Genomic DNA, 25,081 nt, shown 5'->3' on the forward strand with positions numbered 1-25,081 from the left:
CTTTTATTTTATTTTTTCTTCCTTATATTACTTGGAGCATCTGGCAGAAATTTATAACAGTTTAGATTTTGATTTCACATTTCAAATTAAAAAGGAACTACAAACACTTATTCTGTTCTGGGCTGTTGCTCAGTTTCAAGTAAGTGAGTTTAACTATGAAAGAGTTGTATTTATGATTTATAACCATGTTAACATAGGTGTAGGAGTATGCATGTTTGTGTGTATGGCTGAATATGTTTTCATATGTTCAAATGTTTCAGGAATCCAGAGATCTGTTTCAGATGGCACAACTTGGCAGATGTCCCTATGGCTGTTTAATAAGCTATCCTGAGAAGCTGGGGTAAATTAATTAGACTAGGTTAGCTCAACTTCAAGCCTCAAACACATGAATTTCCACACTCTTCTTAGTATGTGGCTGCTTATGATCAAAATCAAGTACTCACTTTTGAAAAAAAGAATTTCACTATTTAATTCTTCCCTAGTCCTAAATTTTGTTTATACTTAACAATTTCTTAGAAAAATGTGGAGTCAAATCAATTCTGCAGATCACAGTTATACACTCACCAATCTTATTTTAAGTCTTCTCTAATTCTGGATTGTAAATTGTAATGTTTAATATTTATTGCCAATTACATAGGATCTATTATTGCCAAAGAAGTAAATGCCATACCTGTTAGGCATTATGTAAGTCATGTTAATTTTTAAAATATCTCAGTCTATGATATCTTATCTAAATTATCTAGCCTGTTGCGCTTTGAAGATCTACTCTCAAAGTAAGCAGCAGCATCTCATGAGGTTGAATGCTTCCTGTCATGAACATGCTTTTAATCTCAGAAACCTTGACTGTCATAATGGGAGCTACTTCCTCAAGTTGCTTGCTGCTGCCATGGCTTCTATTTGATGATAGTGTATATTCTTGAATTATGAGCTAAAATAATTCCTTCCTGCATAAAGTTTTTGTAAGGGTATTTACCAAGGATGTAGAACAGTAATAGATACGAGAAATTGACATCTGGAAGTGGAACCATTCATTGCTGCTGTAACCAGAACAGGTGGTTCTTAGGTCTTTGGAACTTGTTTGCACAAGGACCGGTGGGTTGAGGGTAAAAGGCTTTAATGCTGAGTTTAATAGACAAATATGGTGGGATTTGAAGAAAAATGAAAAAGAAATAGTTGATCCTGAATTATGAAATTAAGAAAGTTGAATAAACCAGAACTGGGAACAATACGTAAAATTAAAAAAAAAAAAAAAACAAAAAAACAAAAAACAGTAAGCAGCATGTTTCCCTCCTTCCACATTCTCACTTTGACTTCCCTCAATGACAGACTGCTACACCAGGACACCTGACACCAATCCCTTTTCTCCTTCATGTTGTTCAAGGTCATAATGCTAATCGCAGCAACTGAGCAAAGTAGAACAGCTTATATGTTGCTTTTGGTCAGCATATGATAATCTTGTGATACCACAGCAATGAAAGTGAAACTAGTATATAAATAATTGAGGGTAGGCAGAAAATAACCAAATCCTCAAAACATTCATTGTTAATTTGCGGTAAATCATTTATTATAGCGCTTGGTTCTATATGACATTGTCTTTAATATTGTCAAAAAGTATTAGAAGCAGTGATCCTTATTTTATAAAGTCATTCACATATGTGGGATCTGAAAATACTGATCTCATAAACCTGTAAAAATATGGGGAGTTCCAGAGTCAGGTAGGAGTATTAGAGGGAAGTTGTGCACACAAAAAGGGGAAGGAGTTTCATCAGGGAAGACAGACTCCTTGAAGGGAAAAGTTCATTAATGGAGAAGTTATTCTGTGTATTAAGGTTTATGCCGTATTAAGGTTAAGGTATTAAGGTTAAGGTTAAGGTATTAAGGTTAAGCTGTATTTCATCTCTAAATTTCTTCCACATACGTTCATCTTATTTTAATTATTTTAAATAATGTTAATATTATCTAAATGGCTTCAGTATTCTTCTACTGATCAACATTCTGTTTGATTACTCATCCATAATCACATTTTTGTTTAACACTACATCAGTGTTTTTTCCCCACTATTTATATCATCATACTTAGTGTAATTGTTAACCCAATACATATCAACTTTTTTCCTACAACAAAACACTTTGGCTTATTTATTTATTTATGTGTTATTTATGTGTTTGTTTATTTTTACAAATTCCAAAGAAACTTTATCCATCAGTCAGGTAGCATACTACTTTTTCTGCACTTGAGTACTTTGGCTGTACGAACATATGTGTAACATCTGCATGCCTGGTGTAGGAAGAGGCCAAAAAATGGGTTCATTCACTCAAAATGAGTTACAGACAATTGAGAACTTCCATGTGAGTATTGGGAATCAAACTTGGGTCCTCTGGAGGAGCTGACAGTGCTAGTCATCACTGTGAATTCTCTAGAGTGCAAGTTTAAATTCTTGTCTGGTCTCCCAAGGCAGTCAGGGGAAATGTTATAGAGTTCAGAGCTATCCATAGGATCAATACTTCATCTTATAAACTCTATAGGGAGTATAATATTCTACGTAAGGACAACTATTGATTGAACTATTGCCTATTCTGCTTGCTATTGAAGGTACCCTTTAGCATTAAAAAGAACAGCATGAAAACTCTAACTCTATATAAATTCTAAATGATCTACAAACATAAAATATTACTTCTCCAGGATTTTCAAGGATGTTATGACTACATAAGGGCAAATAAGCTAGATTCACATTTTAAATATTTTGCAAGCTTTCTTTACTACCTAAATTCTATGTGGTTTTACTGTCCGTTGTGTTTGTGAAAATCTTCATAATAAATTTCATCATAGTTGTCCCAAATATAGTTAAGATGACTTAGTAAATAGGTCATCTTTTTAACACAATTTAATAAAATACATCACTAAATGACAGAAATCTATATTATCCTAATAAATTATATACTCTCATAAAATATTTCATATTTATTTTAGAACAGGATTTAATAAAGAGGTTATTGTTTCTGTTGTTGGCATTTAATCAAAAATGAGATTTGTATAGAATTATAATACTATAAAATAAATTAAACAAACATAATAGAAGAAAGGATGTTAAAATTAAGGCAATAAACCCATTACTCACTTCAAGCCTGTAAAATTCTTGTCATTGTATTTATTTTTCGTTCAGTGAACATACATATTCTTATATCTTCGATGATGTTTTGTCACATTTAATTTTGGAAAAACTTGATATCCTATGGTGCAAAGAATAATTTCACAGAACAAAGATTTGTCTTAGATAAAATATGACAAATGAAAATGCCCTATGGATAAAGGCTATTAACAACAATGTTGATGATATTTTTCCAACAATTTCTTTATGGAAATTGGCATTAATCTATATTTCAAACAAACAAACAGTAGAAAAGTGAATTAGTGGTGGAATAAAATAGGCCTTGTACATTTAAATAACTTTTTCATATCTTTTTTATTATTTTGAATATTTTTTATTAATTTATTTTATTTTATATAACAAAGTCCAATTAAATGAAAACAAACATTTATACACAATATTTGGGAATTTGGGCGTTGTTCTTTCCAAACTACTTCCTGCTGGTAAGGGGCACTGTCATGGGGGATTCGAAGAAGATTCAGAAATCCTGGCTGTAGTCTGTAAGGCTGCTTTGTCTAGCTGTTTTGAATGTAGGATCACCTTGTACTCTGTTTCAGGCGGTCTAGTGTGATCAATCCACATTAATCTGGAAGGAATCCACAACTTTTCATTTTCTGTGGAAACAAAAATAGAAATCCTTTTCACCAGTAACTTGTCCTTCAACTTAAATTTTGGAGTCAAAGCATTTTTTTTTAATTTAATTTATTATTTTACATGTCGATCCCAGTTCCCTCTCCCTCCCTCCCTCCCTCCTTCCTTCTCTTTTACCCTCTCTACCCTCTCACATACACTCTAACCGCCCTCCCCTTCCATCCCCCCCACCCCAATTCCATATGTAAGGGAATGCCATCCAGTTGGGGTCATGTAGATCTGACAGGTCATGTGAACTAGGGACTAGGGCTTCTCTCCTGTATCTAGATTAAGACAGTTATCCCTCCATGAGGGATGTGTTCGCAAAGTCCTTTTGTGCACCAGGGATACATCCTGGCTCCACTGTCTGAGGTCTCTTAGACTGCTCAGTCCTTCTGGCTGAGACCCATATTCAGGGGGGCCTGAGTCAGTCCCATGCTGGCTTCCCAGCTATCAGTCTAGTGGCCATTAGCACCTCCTTGTTCAGGTAAGCTGTCTGTATGTGTTTCTGCCACATGGTCTTGTCCTCTCCATCTGCATCTGGGTTCTAGTTCGACTCAGTGTTTATGTATGGGTGTTTGATCCTGTTTTCAACAGGCATTAGTTGAGGGCTCCATAGAGAAGTTAGTTGTTGATCTCACACTTCCGGAAGGGCATTTATGATAGCCTTTCCACGGAAGCTCAAATTGTTAGTTGGGAGCAGTCTAGACCTTTCTAAATGCTCAATTTTATTTTGAAACCAATATTGGCTCCCTCTTTTATGTTCTCTCTCTGTGTCTCTGTCTCTCTTTCCTATCTTCTATTCCTAACCAGACTCAATCTTCCTGGTTGCACATGTTTTCCTTTCCTTCCCCTCATTTTCTCCTATTTCTCTCTCCATTCGCTGTCCCCCCCCCCCACTTCACCTGAGCTCTGGGGGACTTGTCCCTTCCCAGTTCTGTGAGAGACTTTATATGAATCTCTTAGAATACACCTTGTATCCTAGTTCCTCTGGTGATGTGAATTATAGGTTGGTGATCCTTTGCTCTAGGTCTAAAATCCATATATGAGTGAGTACATACTGTGTTCCTAATTTTGTGACTGGGTTACCTCATTCAGGATGGTTTCTTCAAGTGCCATCCACTTGCCTGCGAATTTCAAGATAACATTATTTTTTTCTGCAGAGTAGTATTCCATTGTGTAAATGTGCCACATCTTCATTAACCATTATTCAATTGAGGGGCATCTAGGTTGCTTCCAGGTTCTTGCTATTACAAATACTGCTGCTATGAACATAGTTGAACAGATGTCTTTGTTGCATAGATGTGAATCCTTTGGATATATGCCTAAGAGGGGGATTGCCGGGTCCTGTGGCAAACTAATTCCCATTTTCCTGAGGAACCGCCATACTGATCTCCAAAATGGCTGTATGAGTTTGCACTCCCACCAGCAGTGGAGGAGTGTTCCCCTTTCTCCACATCCTCTCCAACATGAGTCATCATTTGTGTTTCTAATTTTAGCCATTCTGGCAGGAGTAAGATGGTATCTCAAAGTTGTTTTGAATTGCATTTCCCTGATAGCTAAGGATTATGAGCACTTTCTTAAGTGTCTTTCAACCTTTTTGACTTCCTCTATTGATAATTCTTTCTTCAGTTCTGTACCCCATTTTTAATAGGGTTATTTGGTGTTTTGTTGACTAGTTTTTTGAGTTCTTTGTATATTTTGGAGATCAGCCCTTTGTCAGATATAGGATTGGTGAAAATCTTTTCCCTGTCTGTGGGCTGCCATTTGGTCTTCTCTACTGTGTCCTTTGCCTTACAGAAACTTCTAAGTTTGAAGATGTCCCATTTATTAATTGTTTCTTTCAGTGTCTGGGCCCCTGGAGTTATGTTCAAGAAGTGTTCTCCTATACCAATTTGTACAAGGGTACCTCCTACTTTCTCTTCTAAGAGGTTTAATGTGGCTGGATTGATGTTGAAGTCTTTGATCCATTTGGACTTGAGTTTTGTGCATGGCGACAGGCATGGGTCTATCTGCAGTCTTCTACATACCCTCATCCAATGGTGCCAGCACCATTTGTTGAAGATGCTGTCCTTGCCCCATTGTATAATTTTAGCTGTTTTGTCGAAAATCGGGTGATCGTAGGTGCGTGGATTAATATCAGGATTTTCAATTCGATTCCATTGGTGTACCTGTCTATTTTTATGCCAATACCAGGCTGTTTTCAGAACTATAGCTCTGTAGTAGAGATTAAAGTCAGGAATGGTGATGCCTCCTGAAGTTCTTTTATTATATATGGTGTTTTGGCTATCCTGGGTCTTTTGTTTTTCCATGTAAAGTTGATTATTATCCTTTCAAGGTCGGTGAAGAATTGTGGTGGGATTTTAATGGGGATTGCATTGAATCTGTAGATTGCTTTTAGTAAGATTGCCATTTTTACTATGTTTATCCTACCTATCCTAGAGCATGGGAGATCTTTCCATTTTCTGGTATCTTCTTTAATTTTTTCTTTAGAGTCACAAAGTTCTTATTATATAGGTCTTTTACTTGTCTGGTAAGCGTTACACCAAGATACTTTATGTTGCTTGTGACTATTGTAAAGGGTGATGTTTCTCTGATTTCTTTTCTGTCTATTTGTCGTCTGAAAAAAAAGTAGGGCTACTGATTTATTTGAGTTTATCTTGTATCCTGCTAGTTTATTAAAGGTGTTTATCAGCGGTAGGAGTTCCCTGGTAGAGTTTATTGGGTCGCTTATGTAAACTATCATATCATCTGCAAATAGAGACAGTTTGACTTCTTCCTTTCCAATTTGGATCCCCTTGATCTCCTTTTCTTGTCTTATAGCATTAGCTAGAACTTCTAGTATGATATTGAAGAGATATGGAGAGAGAGGACAGCCTTGTCTTGTTCCTGATTTTAGAGGAATTGGCTTAAGTTTCTCTCCATTCAGTTTGATGTTGGCAGTTGGTTTGCTGTATATTGCTCTTATTATGTTTAGGTATGTTCCTGTTATCCCTGACCTCTCCAATACCTTTATCATGAAAGGGTGTTGAATTTTGTCAAAGGATTTTTCTGCATCTAGGGAGATAATCATATGGTTTTTCTTTTTCTGTTTGTTTATATGGTGGATCACGTTGATAGATTTTCGTATGTTAAACCATCCCTGCAATCCAGGTATGAAGCCTACTTGATCATGGTGGATGATTTCTCTGATATATTCTTGAATTCAGTTTGCCAGTATTTTATTGAGTATTTTTGCATCGATGTTCATCAGGGATATTGGTGTGTAGTATTCTTTCTTAGTTGTATCTTTGTGAGGTTTGGATACCAAAGTTATTGTGGCCTCATAAAAAGTGTTTGGCAATGAACCTTCTGTTTCTATCTTGTGGAACAGTTTGAGGAGTAGTGGTATTAGTTCTTCCTTGAATGTCTGGTAGAATTCTGCACTGAATCCATCTGGCCCATCTGGGCTTTTTTTAGTTGGAAGGCTTTCCATGACTGCTTCTATTTCATCGCGGGTTATAGGTCTATTTAAGTTGTTTGTCTGTTCTTGATTTAATTTTGCTAAGTGATAGTTATCCAGAAATTTGTCCATTTCCTTTGAATTTTCTATTTTTGTGGAATACAAATTTTCAAAGTATACCTGAAAATTGTCTGGATTTCCTCTGTGTCTGTTGTTATATTCCCCTTTTCGTTTCTGATTTTGTTAAATTGCATGTTCTGTTTCTGCTTTTTCGTTAATTTGGATAAAGGTTTGTCTATGTTGCTGATTTTCTCAAACAACCAACTCTTCGTTGCATTGATTTTTTGTATTGTTTTCCTTCTTTCTATTTTGTTGATTTCATCCCTCAAGTTGATTATTTCCTGGCGTCTACTCCTGCATGGTGAATTCGCTTCTCTCTGTTCTATGCCTTTCAGTTGGGCTGTTAATTCTCCTGTGTGACTATCCTCTGTTTTCTTCATATGGACACTTAGTGCAATGAACTTCCCTCGAAGCACTGCTTTCAAGGTGTCCCATAAGTTCGGGTATGTTGTATCCTCATTCTTGTTGAATATTAGAAAGTCCTTAATTTCTTTCTTTATTTCTTCTTTGATCCAGGAGTGGTGCAATTGCACATTGTTCAGTTTCCAAGAGTTTGCAGGTTTTCTGCTATTTTTGTTGTTGTTGAATTCCTATTTTAAAGCATGGTGGTCCAATAAGATACAGGGGACTATTCCTATTCTCTTGTATCTGTTGAGGTTTGTTATGTTACCTAAAATGTGGTTGATTTTAGAGAAGATTCCATGTGGAGCAGAGAAGAAGGTATATTCTTTTGTCTTTGGATGGAATGTACTATAGATGTCTGTTAACCCCAGTTGAGACATAACTTCTGTTAATTCTTTTGTTTCTTTGTTGAGTTTCTGATTTGTGGTCCTGTCTAGGGTTGAGAGTGGTGTATTGAAGTCTCCCACTATAATTGTGTGAGTTTTTATCTGAGCTTTGAGTTTTAGTAGTGTTTCTTTTACAAATGTGGCTGACTTTGTATTAGGGGCATAGATGTTCAGAACTGAGACTTTGTGTTGATGAATTTCTCCTGAGATGAATATGAAATGACCATGATCATCTCTTTTGACTAATTTTTGTTTGTAGTCTAACTTGTTATATAGTAGGATAGCTACGTCTGCTTGCTTATTTCCATTTGATTGGAAAATCTTTTCCCAACCCTTTAACCTGAGGTAATGTCTATCATTGAAGCTTAGATGTGTTTCTTGTATGCAGCAGAAGGATGGATTCTGTCTTCATATCCATTCTGTTAGCCTGTCTTTTTATAGGTGAGTTAAGACCATTAATGTTGAGGGTGAGTAAGGACCATTGATTGTTGATGCTTGTTTGATTTAGGTTTGTTGTTGGTAGTGGTATTGTGAATATATTTGTTCTGCTTCACCCTCGGTTTCTGGTGTAGTTGGATTATCTGTTGTCTATATTTTTGTGAGCATAGTTACCTTCCTTGGGTTGGAGTTCTCCTTCCAATACTTTCTGTAGGGCTGGATTTGTAGATACGTATTAGGAAAATCTGGTTATGTCATTAAATATCTTGTTTTCTCCATCTATAGTGATTGAGAGTTTTGCTGGATATAGTAGCCTAGGCTGGCATCCGTGTTCTCTTAATACTTTTAGAACATCTATCCAGGACCTTTTGGCCTTGAGGGTTTTCATGGAGAACTCAGGTGTAATTTTGATAGGTCTGCCTTTATATGTTACCTGTCCTTTTTCCTTCGCTGCTCTTAATATTCCTTCTTTATTATGTATTCTAGGTGTTTTGATTATTATATGTCGAGGGGTCTTTTTCTTTGGTCCAGCCTATTTGGTGTTTGGTATGCTTCTTGTACTTTTATGGGCATGTCCTTCTTCAGATTTGGAAAGTTTTCCTCGATGATTTTGTTGAATATGTTTTCGGCACCTTTTTGCTGGGGTTCCTTACCTTCATCTATGCCTATTATTCTTAGGTTTGGCCTTTTCATGGTGTCCCACATTTCCTGGATGTTTTGTGTTGAGGATTTGTTGGATTTATGATTTTCTGTGGTCGATGAATCTATTTCTTCTAGTTTATCTTCTGCGCCTGAGATTCTCTCTTCCATCTCTTGAAATATGTTGGTTATGCTTGTGTCCATAGTTGCCGATTTTTTGCCCAGCTTTTCAATTTCCTGCATTCCTTCAGTTTGTGTTGCCTTTATTTTCTCTATTTCAGTTTTCAAGTCTTGAACTTTTTCCTTCACCTGGTTAATTGTTTTTTTCTTGGCTTTCTGTACTTTCCTTAAGGAATTTGTTCATTTCTTCCACTTTTTTGTTTGTTTTTCCCTCCATTTCTTTAAGGGATTTTCTCACATCTTCATTGAGGGCCTCTTTCATTTTTATGATGGTAATTTTTAAGTTGTACCCTTTTGCTTCCTCTGCTTTTTTGTTGTGTTCCATTCTTGTTGGTGTAGATTCCCTAGATTCTGGTGGTGTCATGCTTGTCTTTCTGTTGTTAAGTGTTCTCTTGTATTGCCTTCTTCCCATACCTTCTTCCAGTAGGTGTTGGTGGGGTCTCCCCCTCTCTCTATGGTACTTCCCTGATGGGCTTATGTGGGTCTGAGATTCAATATTTGTAGCTCTGTGTGGTCCAAGTTCTCTAGGAGGTTTCTCCGCAGACAGGGATCAAGGGGTGGGGTCAAGGATGAGGATCCAGAAGAAGATGCCAGCAGGTACTCACAGTGGTCCTCTGGCCAATAGCTCTGGCCAATAGCTCTGGCTAATAGCTGGTGGAAGAGGGCAAGGGCTGAGCTGGAACTTGAGAAGGTTTTGCAGGATAGTGGAATATCACTGGAAACTGAAGCTCTCCAGCTGATACCTCTTTCTTTGGCAGAGGCCTGGATTTAGGGGTCAAGGATCTTGCCTGCGGAACTCCGAGTGGACCTGCAGAGATAGGTGGATCTCTGGGAGGGGCCCTGGACTCCAGCAGAGGACTGGATGCGGGGTCAGAGAACAAGCAGGTGGATATTAGGGGTGGTCCCGTGTGGATAGTCAGGTCTCCTTTGTTCAGAGTTGCTCCAAAGTATGGTGAACTGTTGGCTACACCCTCTGTCCCAGTGCTCAACCAGAGCGGCAGGACTGTAGTTGGGGTAGGGAGGGTAGGCTGGCGGTGGGGATGGGTGGGGGTGTATCAGAGCCCCAAGGGTGCTCTCAATGGTGACCGGAGACAGGAGCAGCATGATCTAGGGCCAACCCAGAGAGTTCGGGTGGGGGAGGGGGGAAAAGAGGTTGTAGGGGACACCAGCCCTGATTGGGCCCAGACTCACCTCTGGCCAATAGCTGGTGGAAGAGCAACTTTTTCATATCTTTTGTGAGTTAATTTCTGTGATAAATACAGTTGAGTAATTTTATTGCATTCCAAAGATAACATCATAGAAACTTAATGCAATAAAGTGTAAATCTTTTGTGTTGAAATTGAGCTTTGCTTACAAGATAATATAGAAAGTATAGTGTGAGCTCTTCACGTTATTCAGTCTTGTATTGATATATTTATATATGTATGTATGTATATATATGTATATATATATATATGATATGATTTAAAATGTCAAGATACCTTGATTTAAAACTTGGTCCTTTTACTTTCCAATTGTAAGATGTTTAGATTAATTAGAATAATTCAGTAATTAAGAATGTTGCTGCATTTTTCAAAAGTTTACACCTAAGAATTAGGAATCTTCATGATATAGAAGATTTTAATTGGTTAAAATTTGACAGAGAAAGTATGGTGAGATGAAATTCTTTCTGGAGCTTTTTTAATGTAGCTCTCTGGACTCTTTGTATGTAGCTATTGAATGTTTTAGCGTCTTATTCTTGAGAAGACCACAAAAAAAATTTGATGTAGCTTATCAAGCTGTAAAATCATGTAAGGCAACATTTTCTGAAGTAACTTTAAATATATTATGTCTATCATCCTTGCATAATTTACTATTATTTCTAGTCTTCTTCATCAAGTAAGAGGAAGCTAAATAATAAGAACATTGCTGGGGAAAGAATATATAATTTACATTAGGCAGTGACTCCTTGCTCTGAAGATATTGTTGGCGACATGAAAGAATAAATGAGTCCTTTTCAAAAATTTACATATTCTTAGATCCAGAAATAATTTAAGGAGAACTTCTGGCCTTCCATTGGCCCATTTTTCTTAAATCTATATCCGTAACATTTGTCAACAAAGATGAATTTTAGATTATTTATTAATACATTATGAACATTTCATATATTAAAAAGTATTACTATGTTTGTGCCCTACAAGGAACCATATTTTATCTAATAGAATAAATATCAATATTGGAAAAGGTAAGATGAGTGAACTAATCCTACAAAGATGGTTAAATCACTGTAAGAGATTGGCCCCTCTCTTTTGATAACACATCAGTACATACGACCTGAAAATATATCTGGTTGAATTGTTTTGCATAAATAACTCTCTTATTCATCCTTGGGGTTTTTGTAATTGATTCCTTAAAATTTCCTATATAGAAGATTATTTCCCATATTATGCCAAACACAAGAGAGAACACATCTGGCTTTCAGAGAAGCAATATCCATGTTTAGTAATATTATCTTATGTTTTCAATAGGTAACCCATTATTAACCAGCAAAGTTAACATATTGATTAATGTCCTCGATGTCAATGAATTTCCTCCAGAAATATCTGTGCCATATGAGACAGCTGTATGTGAAAATGCCAAACCAGGACAGGTATGTTGCCAATATTGTCAATGAACTGTGTATGATGGTCTGCTGTATGTTTGCACTTTTATTTGTAAGATTTTCCTGTATCAGGTATCTTCATAAAATGAAATATGCATGATGCTAGGTATATGAATTAAAGGTAGATGTATGTATGTAAGGGTAATACCAGAGCAGCATAGTAGGCTCAAAATTTCAATAGCTACAAAGTATAACTAAGGTAACTAATACAACTGCTGCTTTATTCAGTGTATGAAATAGTAAATGATGGAATATTATTTGGCTACTAATATTTTGTGCATTAGATTGTTTTTAGTTTTCAAATGTCCCACTATATTAAGGTTATTTTAAAGCTAATGAAAATTTCAAATCATCAAAAATCTTGCAATTCTTTAAGTTGTGGCATTCAGGAATTTTTCTCTGTTAAATATGCACCTGTCATAACATAAAGTTTTACTTTGGGAAAAGTAAAATTTATGAGATTTCAACTTCCTTTCCATATGTGGGGGGATAATGGAAGGATGAGCTTGTGTGCCCAGAGACTCCATTTTAACAAATATCTTTTGTTTTCTACTAAAAAACCTGTTATATAAAGATATGACTCAGAGGTCTTCTCTGAGTGTTCAGATTATGTGAGTTTGGGCCACTTTATAGGCATGGACCCATCCATTATGTTCCTTTTCTAAGAAATATATATGAGGATAGCTTGTCTGCCTTTATCATTTTCTAATAAGTAGAAATATTTGCATTTGTGTTTGTATGTGTTCTCTCTCTGTATCTAATTATCTATATATCTATATATCAATACCTACCATGAGTCTTTCCTTTATCTACCCATCCATTTTTCTGTCATTTATCAATGTGAAAAGAAGCTTATAATGAGAGAGTTTGTATTATGTATTTGGTTGAAGACCTATATCAAAAAAAATTCTTAAGGAAGTATCTCACCCCTCAATGTGTGTGTGTGTGTGTGTGTGAGTGTGTGTGTGTGTGTGTGCATGTGTGTGAAAGAAATATAATACATCTGTATTTCGTATATGCACAGATGGCCCTGAACTTAATTATGTGCATGAGAATGTCCTTGAGATTCTGATGCTCTTGCTTCTACTTCCATAGTATTACTTGTATAGTTATGAATTATGTACTGTACAACCTAATTTGTGAAGTGCTGAATATCAAACTGGGGCCTTTTATGCTAGGCAAGCACTCCTATAAATAAACTACACCAATAGATTGTAAATAGGGTTGATTTAAGTGATGTCCTTAGTAAAATACACCTCAAAGTTTAGCATATACATATATATATATATATATATATATATATATATACAGTAGTATAATATGAAGGTATATAATATATACAAATATGTGTTGTTATGATATATTCATTGTTACATAGTATACAGAAATTTAAGGGTAAAATATGATGATGTGAGGACATTGCTCTAAGTGTCAGTGAAGTAAATTTCATATATTTCAAAGTTCTCTAGAAGAACAAAACAGGTTGAATGAATATATCTGCATATGGATTTTATGAGAATGGCTTACAAGCTGTGGTCCAGCTAGTTAAAAAGTAGCTCTCCACCAATGGAAAGTTCAAGAATACAATAGATGTTTAGTCAACAAGCTGGGTGACTAAGATGGACATCAGTTTATACTGGAATCCTAAGAAAATGGGTTATATGGCCAGTGAAGGAATGACCTTGCCAGCGAAGTCAAGGCCAAGCAGGCAAAGATAAAGTGTTTCATTTTTCTATATTTTATATATGCTTCCAGCACAAGGTATGGCACAGATTTGAGGTTGTTCTTTCCTTCTCAAAAGATACAGAATTAGGGTTGGTTTTCCCACCTCAAATAATTCAACCAAGAAGAAGCCCTCACAGGTACACCTAGTCATTGGGTTTTAGTTAATTTCCTATTTAGTAAAATGAGAACCAAGAGTAGCCATTACAGTTGCTATGGTGAAACTGACTAAATTTATTTTCCATGATTTAGCACTTCTAAGTTTTATATTATAGAAAGGCAACTGGTAATAATTTTATGGGACAAATAAACTCGTATTGAGGAAAGGGACTGAATTCTTACAAACAAATTATTTTATATTTTTTTCATGCCATGGATATTGAGACCTAATACCCCTGCAATACTAGGCTTATTTTTTCTGTCTATCTGGGCAGCTATAAATCAATAGCTTTGAGCATGAGGTAATTCTGTGTCCTTGTATATCTGGGGAAGTCTTACATGGAACGATTATGTCCGGGCCCTAAACACTGACCAAATGCCTGTCAATAAAGATAAATGCAGGAGGCAGATCTCTGCAACTGCAGAGCAGAGGGGAACAAGGACTTGGTATTGGGGAACAAGTCTCAGACATAGCTATACAATGTAACTAGGAAACTAAGACCTGGTAATGGAGAACAGGTTTCACACATAGCTTACAAGTGTAATCAGTATACTCCAAATGAATGGGAGAAGTTGTGCCCAGTGAATGATCAGGTAGTGCGAAACTTCCAGAAGAAAATCCCAAGTTAGTTACAGAAAGGAATAAACTACTAAAGGCTCTACTGCAAGAAACAACTACCGTTGTTCACAAGACTATAACACCAAATACGACGTCATATTGGTTTAAATTCCTTCATTCAAAGCCCTTTGCTCTGTTGGTAATTATACAGCCTGAACTGATGACTATATAATTACTGTGTGATATTGCAGTTTGCAGCATACATGTATCTGTATCTATGTAGTAAAACAGATCCCAAGCATGATATTGGATTATACTCAAGAATCATAACAAAAAGCAGTAAGTGAATCACAAATCTAAATTTCTTCTTCATTTACTTTACACCCAAGGTGAGGGTCTTGTGTGGAACATCAAAGCTCTTACCTTAAAAATTTTTTGAATTCATATACTTGGAAAATTTCCACATTCCTTGCTTGTTCCACAATATATTTCCTAATATTTTCTGTGAATAGTGCTTTTAGATTTCCTATTTAATATGCTTTCTACTTTTTATAGTATAGAGAAAAGTTACTTTTACTTTGAAATTTAAGGGCATGATGCTGAAGTACTTAGATTTTAACATGATGTACAACTACTGGGAGCAACTTGGTGAACACTTTGACACAGAGAAATGAATGTTCTTTTGTCCAAGTAACATAGAAATACATGTTTAATCCTGAGGAATGGAGATAGAGGTAGCATAGTAACACAAGCAGGCATGCATTATTTTATCTGTCCATTCGTTTTAGTTTTGTAATAAATCTTCTCTCACAATACACTTGATCTTTAATTTTGCTGTTTCAAGGACACTTAGATAATAAGATATCTTGTTTTCTAGTAGGATTTTGTATTTAGTCTAAAAGGCATGTATATCATATATTTTAACATGCAAGCAAGTCCTGTTTAGTCCTGTTTAATCTCTCTCTCTCTCTCTCTCTCTCTCTCCTCTTTTGCTGGTTAGGGAAATTTTTCTTTTCAATGCTGGTTTGCTTTTGGTTTACACAGATATTAATTTAGAATTAGCCTGTGCCCTCTTACTATGCCTGCCATTACTACCTGAAAATTCTTAGAGAATTGGTAACAAAAGGGATGTGTAAGTAATTGGGCCATGGATATTGACTCAAAAAGTTCCATGTCACTCCATTTGCATTCTTTATTAAATAATGTTATTAGCCTATTGTGTAGATTTCCCTTGAAACTGGTGACTAACTTAAAGTTTAATCTCAATTTTGTTTCAGATAATTCAAATGGTAAGTGCTGCAGACCGAGATCTTTCACCTGCTGGGCAACAATTCTCCTTTAGATTATCACCAGAGGCTACCATTAGACCAAATTTCACAGTTCATGACTTCAGAAGTAAGTATAAGCAATTCCAGATGTACATCATGTGTAGTTTTGTCAAAGTGTACATGGGTGGGGGATTCAAGGGAGTTTCCTCCAAGCATTTTTACAAAATATAGAAATCCATATATAAGAAGTACAAACTTTTCAACTAGTAACAAATTAATTATCCTACATTTATTATCAGATAATACAGCTTTCTTTCATTAAAAAGGGAACTGAACTTTTAAAGATTAAGGCAGATATAACTTTTTCTGGGAAATTGAGTGCTTCCTTATTTTTTAATAAAGTTGCACAGTGATATGTATATTTCTTATACATGTAAATTAATTCTATATGCATTTCTTTTATTTGAACAACAAACAGTTCAGAGGTTGTGAATTAGGCAGTTGAATTACAATGAACAAGATTTTATTCACACTGCAATATTCCCCAGAGGCCACAATTGAGAAAATTATCCTATGTAATATAAAATTCAGAGCATCTGTATTTAGATCACATGCAAAATCTTTAATATAATACTTCAAATTTTTTAAGATAATTTTAGCTACAACGTTTGAAAACACTTTACTTTCACAATTTCATTCTGCTATCAACACTTCTATGTCTAATATTAGTACATCTGCTAATATTATAGCCAGCACAGAAATGTATATAAGATTAGATTATGGATACTCCTATTTCATGGAGAGGGTATTTGTTATTTATATCATTCTGAAAGCCGAAAAGATCCAACTACAAATGATATATTATACCTTATCAAGTTTAAAGCCCAGTCTAGCCTTCCTAAAGTGTTATCAGAACATAATTTAACTTCCATTTGGCAAAATCATCTAACAAAAATTTGAATGGCTTTAGATAGCTTTAGATATTTGCTACAAGTAAAAGCAGAATAATTGTTTGCACATAGTTTCTTACCATCATAAATTTAAAAAAAAATGAAAACCAAGTCATTTCTATACCAGAATCAATTGTACTAAGATTTTCAAACTTTATGTCTATGACTTCATACATTAGTCTACTCTATGTGTCTATGTAATATGTAAGTATCAGGTATCTAATATCATATTTGGTAAGAAAACTGAAGTTCTAATGGATTTTTGTTTTTCAAAAAAGTGAAATGATTACCAAATTGAAGGATGCCTGGAGCAAACCTCAATTTGTGGTGAACAGATAGAAGAAAGTTTGAATATGCATATTTCTCACTGATGAGCTTGAATGGTTTGGCTCTGTCTTACAGTGTGATGAGTGGTGTAAATAAAAATCATACCAAATGTATGATTTTAAGACTAAATTCCACATTCTTTATCATAAAGGTAATAACACTTTACAAAGTATAAATGGTCAGTATTTACTTAAAAAATACATAGAAAATATAGGTATCAAAGGAAATGGAGCCTGTGGTCATTTGAATGAGTATGCCCCCATGGGCTCTCATGCTTGAAAACTTATCACCAGTTGCTGGAACTGAATGGAAAGGATTAGGTGGTGTGGCATTGCTGGAGAACATATGTGTCTGGTGCCCACATTGTGGTATCAAAAGACCATGACAATTACTGGTAACATTCTCGGCATTCTGCATATGCAGCCATAGCTCAGGACCATGCCTGCTTCCCTGGGCCATGCATTCCAAAATCATGGTCATTATTATTAACCCTGAAACTACATATTTGCTTTATCTTCTATTAATTGTCATGGGCATTATTGTCTTATGACAGCAATAAAAATAACACAAAACACCTAAAACATACTCATATTGCCAGCCTATTAATAAGCTATTTGAAAAAATATTAAACAGAGAGACTTTAGAAACCTGTGAAGAATTAAATCATCAGGATAACTTGATCAAATTTGTAGTTTAGGAATATCACTATAGCTGTGGTATGTAAAATATTTTCTATTTATTCTGTATATCGATGTATTATGTATATGATAATGTATAAGATAAATTTAGGTTTATAGAGAAAAAACTTATAGAAGTTTTTAATATATCTTCTTGACTTCAGTAAAGAGAAATCAAACTTAAAGATCTTAATCTTGAACAACTAAGTAGACAGTTAAAGTCACTACACAGCAGAAATGACCATTTCACCAACTGCATGCATACATTTTTCTTTGCCTTTGCAATTAAAGGCAAGTAGCTATATTGTATAAAATACAAATTAAATGTTTGATATTATGAAATTTGGTAGTGGAAAGCTAAAATCTGAGTAAATCAAAATCAACTTTTAAGAATAGAAGTTATAATTCCAAAATCTCAACATATTTTAATGTTCTATTTTGTTTATTATACATTATATTTGTTAAATACTTTTATTGTAAACATGTTAAGAATCAAAGTAGTATTTCATGTGCTTTTCCCTTCACACAATGCAAAGAATAACAAAATTTTCATACTCAGCCATCTATCATTAATAAGTCAGAAACTATTTTTTTCATGTAAATTGAGTCTAAAATATGCAGTTATGTCATCCCTCCAAAGAAAGAGTTCTAGGCTTTCTAATTATTTCTTCTAATGAGTGTCACTCAATTTATGACCTCTGACTTAGGTGGCTTGCTTGATTTAAATTTGTGGAGTCAGTAATTGGGTTTTGAGTATCTCAATGTTTATTTAGTCAGTCCTAATTATCCTAGGTCTGTCATCACCTCAAAAATTTGTCCTTACTTAATCTATTTGTCAACATTACTATCTAGATATTTTATTCATTATAAAATTTTGTCTCTGAAATGATAACCAAACTTACCAAGCAAACCATAATCATAGCACCAATGGTTCACATAAATGTATACCATATGGCAATGATATAGAGAATGTGGCTAAGTAAAAGTTGTAAATTCCACTTACAATCAGTTCATTGAATTTTTATAAGTAGTGTACTTTTCCAATTATTTACATGATTCTTAAGGATATTATGAAATGTGTATTCAAACAATATTTTAAAAAAGCAATTGTTTTAAATAAAGGTATGGAACAAATAAAAATGTTTGCTGAAAAGTCTATAAATAATAGAAAATGCATTTTCAATAATTTTGTTAATGGACAAATTTTATTTTACATAATTAAATATATTCTTTGTATTAGTAAAAGTGAAATATCACAATTGTTGATTTTGTCTAAGATACAATGACCTGCATAGCAATTACTAGAAAATAATAATTGTTGTTATTCATAATGTTTAGGATTCTTAACGAATTTTGGTATTTTTAACATGTTTTATTTCCTTCCCACAATTCACACTCTAATTATCTTGGGGAAAACTTCAAAGGAAACCATTTCTTTTAAAAAGTATCAATCTTACAATAGTTTCAAAAGGTATTAATCATACTGTGCTTATTTATATTTGACATTTGTATTTAGAATGATAATATTAATAGATGTTTACTACTACCCAAATAGACTTCATGCGTATGATTTTGTTATAAGATTAGTATTTTCAATAGAAAATTTAACACATGCATCACCAAGTTGAATGTTTCTTCTTTCTTTAAGGATTATTTTAATTCTGATTACATTTTGACAGTTTTCATAATGATCTAATAGATAATTTAAATAAGGATGCCTTTTACTAAATAAAAATTAGCTTCCTACAGTTTAGCAGATATGAATTTAAAACTTGAAATGAATCACTCAGTAACTATGTTATATCACAAATGTCATGTTTTATAGACAACACAGCTGGAATTGAAACCCGAAGAAATGGATACAGCCGTAGGCAGCAAGAGTTGTATTTCCTTCCTGTTGTTATAGAAGACAGCAGTTACCCTGTCCAGAGCAGCACTAACACAATGACCATTCGCGTTTGTAGATGTGACTCTGATGGGATCATATTATCTTGTAATGTGGAAGCAATTTTTCTACCTGTAGGACTAAGCACTGGAGCTTTGATTGCAATACTACTATGCATTGTTATACTCTTAGGTTAGTTTCCATATTAATCATATTTTCTGTATTTCTGTCTACCTCTCAATCCCATACACCCTCAAATTACAATGTTTATAAAGTATTATTTACTGAGCTGTTTATAAAATCGTTGGTTACTTGAAACATTTTTATTAAATATATTTTTATTTGGTATTTCCCATATAACATCATCAATAATACCTTTAAGTGATAAAAAATATTGCTGTTGAAAATTTGACTCCTTTACTACCATGAAATTATCTGTGATAACTATACATTTGAAACCATTTCAATTTTTATTAAACCTTGTGCATGTTCATGAACTGATTTTGAAACTTTTTTAAATGTTAAAATATGTCATTCATAAAATACATGCTAATTATTCTCAATAATCTTATACTTAGAGTATAATTAGAATAAAATTATATAAATTGGCATGCTTACTAATACAATCCAAAATTATACAGAATTGTTCTTCCAATGAATCTCATTCAGTAAACTAGATTCTATAGTCAAAGAATAAAACCATTTCTCAGTTAACTTTGCAAACTATTAATTGTTATTGCTTAATAAAAAATAGAATACATTTTAATATATCCCAGATGAATAATTCTTGTAATTTCCAGCTCAAGAAAGAAATAAAGAAACCAGAGGGGCTAGGAAAGAAGCAGAAGACAGTGACCCCAAAAGTGTTTTCATTCTGCTTGCCCTACCATTCCCAGAAATCTTCAACCTTTTCAAATCATTCCATATTTCAAAACAAATTTGAAAAAATAATTCTCACTCTTATGGAGAAGAGCTAACTGACTTCTCTAGAGACACTGCTCTGAAAATGTTTGAAGTAATCATGTATTTTGTAATACACTTTGAGAATAAATATATCTCTAGTAAAAGGTTTTCACTCTGGCATTAATTTTGCTCAGATTTTCTATCTACTGATTACTTCAGTGAGACAAATTATTTATTTTTATGGTCACTCTGCAAGCAAAGGAAACAGATGTAAACCTGGGCACTGAGCTTAAACATGCATAGTCATCATTTAAAACATTCTAAAAATAAAAGAAGAATAGCTTTTTTTTTTCCTAAAATAGTATTAATGGTAAGCAGTAAGTGACACTTTATTGATACTACTTCCTGTGTCAGATGTTCATGGTGACATAGTGACTTCTATACAAATTTGTAAAGTATAAGTATTAATTCTGTGTGGATAGCTTGGTTACATGAACAAACATTCTTTATATCTTTATAGTACATGATAATAGATTTGTGGCATCAGTTTTTATTAGTATTACAAACTTGAAATAAAATTCTTACTGAGAAATTATTCATGTTTAATTAGAATTTGAATTCTAATGTACCCATTCTCTTCTATGATCAGGTAGCTAATTGATCTCAGAGTACTTGTCTATCTTCATAACAAGGCTCAAAATATTCTATGTATTCTCCTTTGGCTCATGTGTTCCACATGAAGTAAGCAAGCAAATTGTCATCTCAGCAGTCTCATACACTGGCATTCAGAGTATAATTATCTATCACAATTCTACCGGAATAACTATAGTTCACTTGTACTATTCTAGATATTTTTTCTTTTTCTTCATAATTTTTGTTACATGCCAATCATATAACACACTTATTCATAAAAAATTTCATTTGCATCCATTGTCTTTTAATAGATTTTCTTTTAAAAATAGATCTATTGCTTGAATATCCAGTCACATAATGTTTACTGTAACATTTTCATGTCTTTTCATGGAAAGAGGATAAACTATAGAAATCTGTAGGACTGGTGTTTTTTGTAGATAGTCTTCCACCATATTTAATGGAGTCAGTTTTTCTCCCTCTGCATTGCTAAAGCTATTTGACACTTGGGGATACTCATTATGGTTTTCAGTGCTTCACCCAATCCCTGGCTAATCAGCAACAGTGATATTACACTGGAAACCATATATGTCAAAGGGAAAATGTACAGTCCTAAATAACATTCATGGACTTTTTTATGAAAAAGGAAAATAAGGCTCCTGTTTCTTTCCAATGGGCTTAAATTTAATTTGAAGAGAGTGGGAGTGGGGGAGGACTTTTTTATGAAAAAAAAAAAATAAGGCTCCTGTTTCTTTCCAGTGGGCTTAAATTTAATTTGAAGGGAGTGGGAAAAAATATATGATCTCATTGAGTTTTCTTGACTCTCTCATTTAATCTCTGCTGTAGAAAAATAAGTACACTTTGCCTTTATCATATTGTTACTATTTTGGAAAGATGTGAGATTGTTGTGTAAAAGGTGAACATATATTTTATTATATTTATCTGTGCCCACCAATGTGTTAAATTATCAACACCATAAACTTACATTCAATCACTATTAATAAAATGATACAATAATAATTAAGGTGAGAATATACATCAGAATATTTTTTCAAAAAGTCAATTCATATACCATACATCTTGTCAACTATATTATTAAACACCACAGAACTCAGATCATTTATTGTGTTCTGTTTTCTTTCCTCTTTCCTCCTCCCTCTTTATCCTTCTGTCTCTCTCTCATATAGTGTTTTTAATATTGACTCTCTCACCAATTTTATTGAAATACATATTTTTAACTAAGAATATTGTGGTAGATAATTTACCCATGGCTGATATTTACATGTTAGAAGGGTCTTTTTTCTTTTTACCATTTTTATTGCAATAATATTTTCTTGGAGTCCAAGATACTAAAACACAAATAAAAGATATTCAATAATATTAATGGATTTTCTATGATTTTCTGGTATTTAGCATTTCAATGTAAAGTTGGCATTAGAAAATTCATAAGTACATGCATAAAATTATTAACTATAGTATTATAAATATAAACATTAAAGAAATGCTGATGTTCTTGAACCACTGTAGCATTTACAGACAGATGAAGTGATATAGGGGCTTCCTTTTAACAAGTTGTTGTTAATTTTGTGTTCTAGCTATAGTTGTGCTGTATGTAGCATTGAGAAGGCAGAGAAAAAAAGACACCTTGATGACATCTAAGGAAGACATCAGAGACAATGTCATCCATTACGATGATGAAGGAGGGGGGGAAGAAGACACCCAGGCTTTTGACATTGGGGCTCTGAGAAATCCCAAGGTGATTGAAGAGAACAAAATTCGCAGGGACATAAAACCAGACTCCTTGTGTTTCCCTCGTCAGAGACCGCACGTGGAAGACAACACAGACATAAGGGATTTTATTCACCAAAGGCTACAGGAAAATGATGCAGATCCAGCCGCCCCACCATATGATTCCTTGGCCACTTATGCGTATGAAGGAAATGGGTCAGTGGCAGAGTCCCTCAGCTCCATAGACTCTCTCACCACAGAGGCTGACCAGGACTATGACTATCTCACAGACTGGGGACCACGCTTTAAAGTCTTGGCAGACATGTTTGGAGAAGAAGAGAGTCACAATCCTGATAACGTGACCTAGAAGAGAAGAAATAAATAAAACACACACACACACACACACACACACACACACACACACACACACACACACACAGGCTCCCCGATTTTACAGGACAAGCTTCCTTTGATTATCCAGTTTCTAACAATCTGTTCTATTTATCATGCCATTATGGGTTCCTCCGCTGACACAAGGTAAATCCTATAACATGTACTTGATCTGGGTTTTTTTTTTTTTTTTTTGTTTGTTTTTTTTTTTTTTTTTTTTTTTTTTTTTGTTATTCCAGGAACACACTGAGCCGAGCTCAGGCCTATTAAACACAATTCAGTGAAATGACAACCTAGAATGAAGATAGCTATGTGGCATCACAGTGGAAGCGTGTGAGATTTTTCTTAATTCCACTAAAGTGCCTATTGAAACTCTTATCATTTAACGCGGTATACACAACACTCTGCTGTGATGGCTTTACAGAGTTCCCAGATAAAGGGGAAAGAAAATGACAATGTCTCTCTGTCAAGGAGCAATAGCAACATGCTGACTCCCATTCCTTTCAAGAACAAAGAAGAATTCCCCAAACTCCATCACTTTAGAAGGCAAAGGTTTTTCTTTTGTAAATTGTAAACTGAAGAATTTGTTTTTCCTATTCTTTTAGAAACTGGAATAAATGATACATTATGGAGTGGAATATGTGCATCATGAATTCTAAGAGCAGTGCTTAAACCATAACCATTGTTCATATAGATGTTAATTAAGCTGTTAGCTTTTCCAAAAACTAATATTAATACCAGAAATAAAAAAGGATCCCTCTTTATGAAGAGATGCCTCAGGGCTCAAATTCCAGCATCAAATAAACCTTGGTTTGTTTAATTCTATACTGGTATGTGGAAACTGGTTTTCGAAAAAGTCATTAAATCATTTAAGCTTTCAGGCAAAGATCAAAATTCCAATGTGTTTCTACTGAAAGTTCTGAAAGGAAAATATACTCCTAATTTTAAACATGAGGAAAAGTCAACATTAGGGCTCTTAACGTTTCTGTCAGTGGTCTTTCAATGAATGATTCAAACAAAATACATATCAAGTACTGTGATTTGTAATGAGTATGAACATTTATTCTGTACTACTGAACAAATAAATGTCAGGGACTTCAGAAAATAAAACCAATGACTAAATCCCAAAGGGAGCAAAACTTCAATGCCAGGCAGCTGAATCACTTGCTCAAGTTATGTGGATTTTAACTTTGTCAACTCAGTTATTACATTGGCTCAGAATCACCTTCTCACTGCCTCATCTACAAAAATCCTAATGTAAATTGCTCCTTATAATCATTGATACAGGATTTTTAAATGTCTGTGATACAGTAGAATTTATGACTACATTAGTAAACATGGCTCAAATTAATTTTACACGGGTTATACATTATTCAGAAATTCACATGATACAGCAAATGCAAACTGACTACACTGTAACACCTATTCCTAGCAATGCATTTGTAACAAGTAACAACTTCTAACTACAATGTATGTAGGTAGAAGGTAGAAAAATTAAAGGTACTTAAATAGCCATCAATAAGGTGCGGCTAATACTTTTATTATAAAATATCTGTGATCATCATTATCATTTGTGGGGCTATGAAGGTAAAATGTCACACTGTGGAATCTTAAAAATTTAAAGAATGGAAAATTTTATTTCAGACATATTCTCAAATGCATAGTTTTAATTTTTATGATATAGAGAAATGCCCATTTTTTTCTCTGTTTGCCATATATTTTATCCATTTTGGAAAGAGATTTAACTTTTATCAGTCAGCATATCCTTCTACTGTTGTTTCCATTTTCATGCAATAAATAAATATTTTCAGTATTTTACAATAGAGACAAGTAACTGTTTTATAGGTCTTATAATTC

At 34.1% G+C, this 25,081-nt stretch overlaps 1 protein-coding gene across 1 annotated transcript in view; it reads left to right on the forward strand.

Moving 5' to 3' along the window:
* Positions 1-23,210, forward strand: part of Cdh12 (cadherin 12) — a 263,017-nt gene extending 239,807 nt beyond the window's left edge. Inside the window, exons 8-11 of the mRNA XM_051182582.1 lie at positions 11,893-12,014; positions 15,744-15,861; positions 19,514-19,765; positions 22,702-23,210. Of these exons, the coding sequence (XP_051038539.1) occupies positions 11,893-12,014; positions 15,744-15,861; positions 19,514-19,765; positions 22,702-23,201 (992 nt within the window). The 3' untranslated portion in view covers positions 23,202-23,210. The remainder of the gene's footprint in view (positions 1-11,892; positions 12,015-15,743; positions 15,862-19,513; positions 19,766-22,701) is intronic.
* Positions 23,211-25,081: the final 1,871 nt, after the last annotated feature.

This window comes from Phodopus roborovskii, unplaced genomic scaffold (genome assembly GCF_943737965.1).
Source record: "Phodopus roborovskii unplaced genomic scaffold, PHOROB, whole genome shotgun sequence".
Classification (NCBI taxonomy): domain Eukaryota; kingdom Metazoa; phylum Chordata; class Mammalia; order Rodentia; family Cricetidae; genus Phodopus; species Phodopus roborovskii.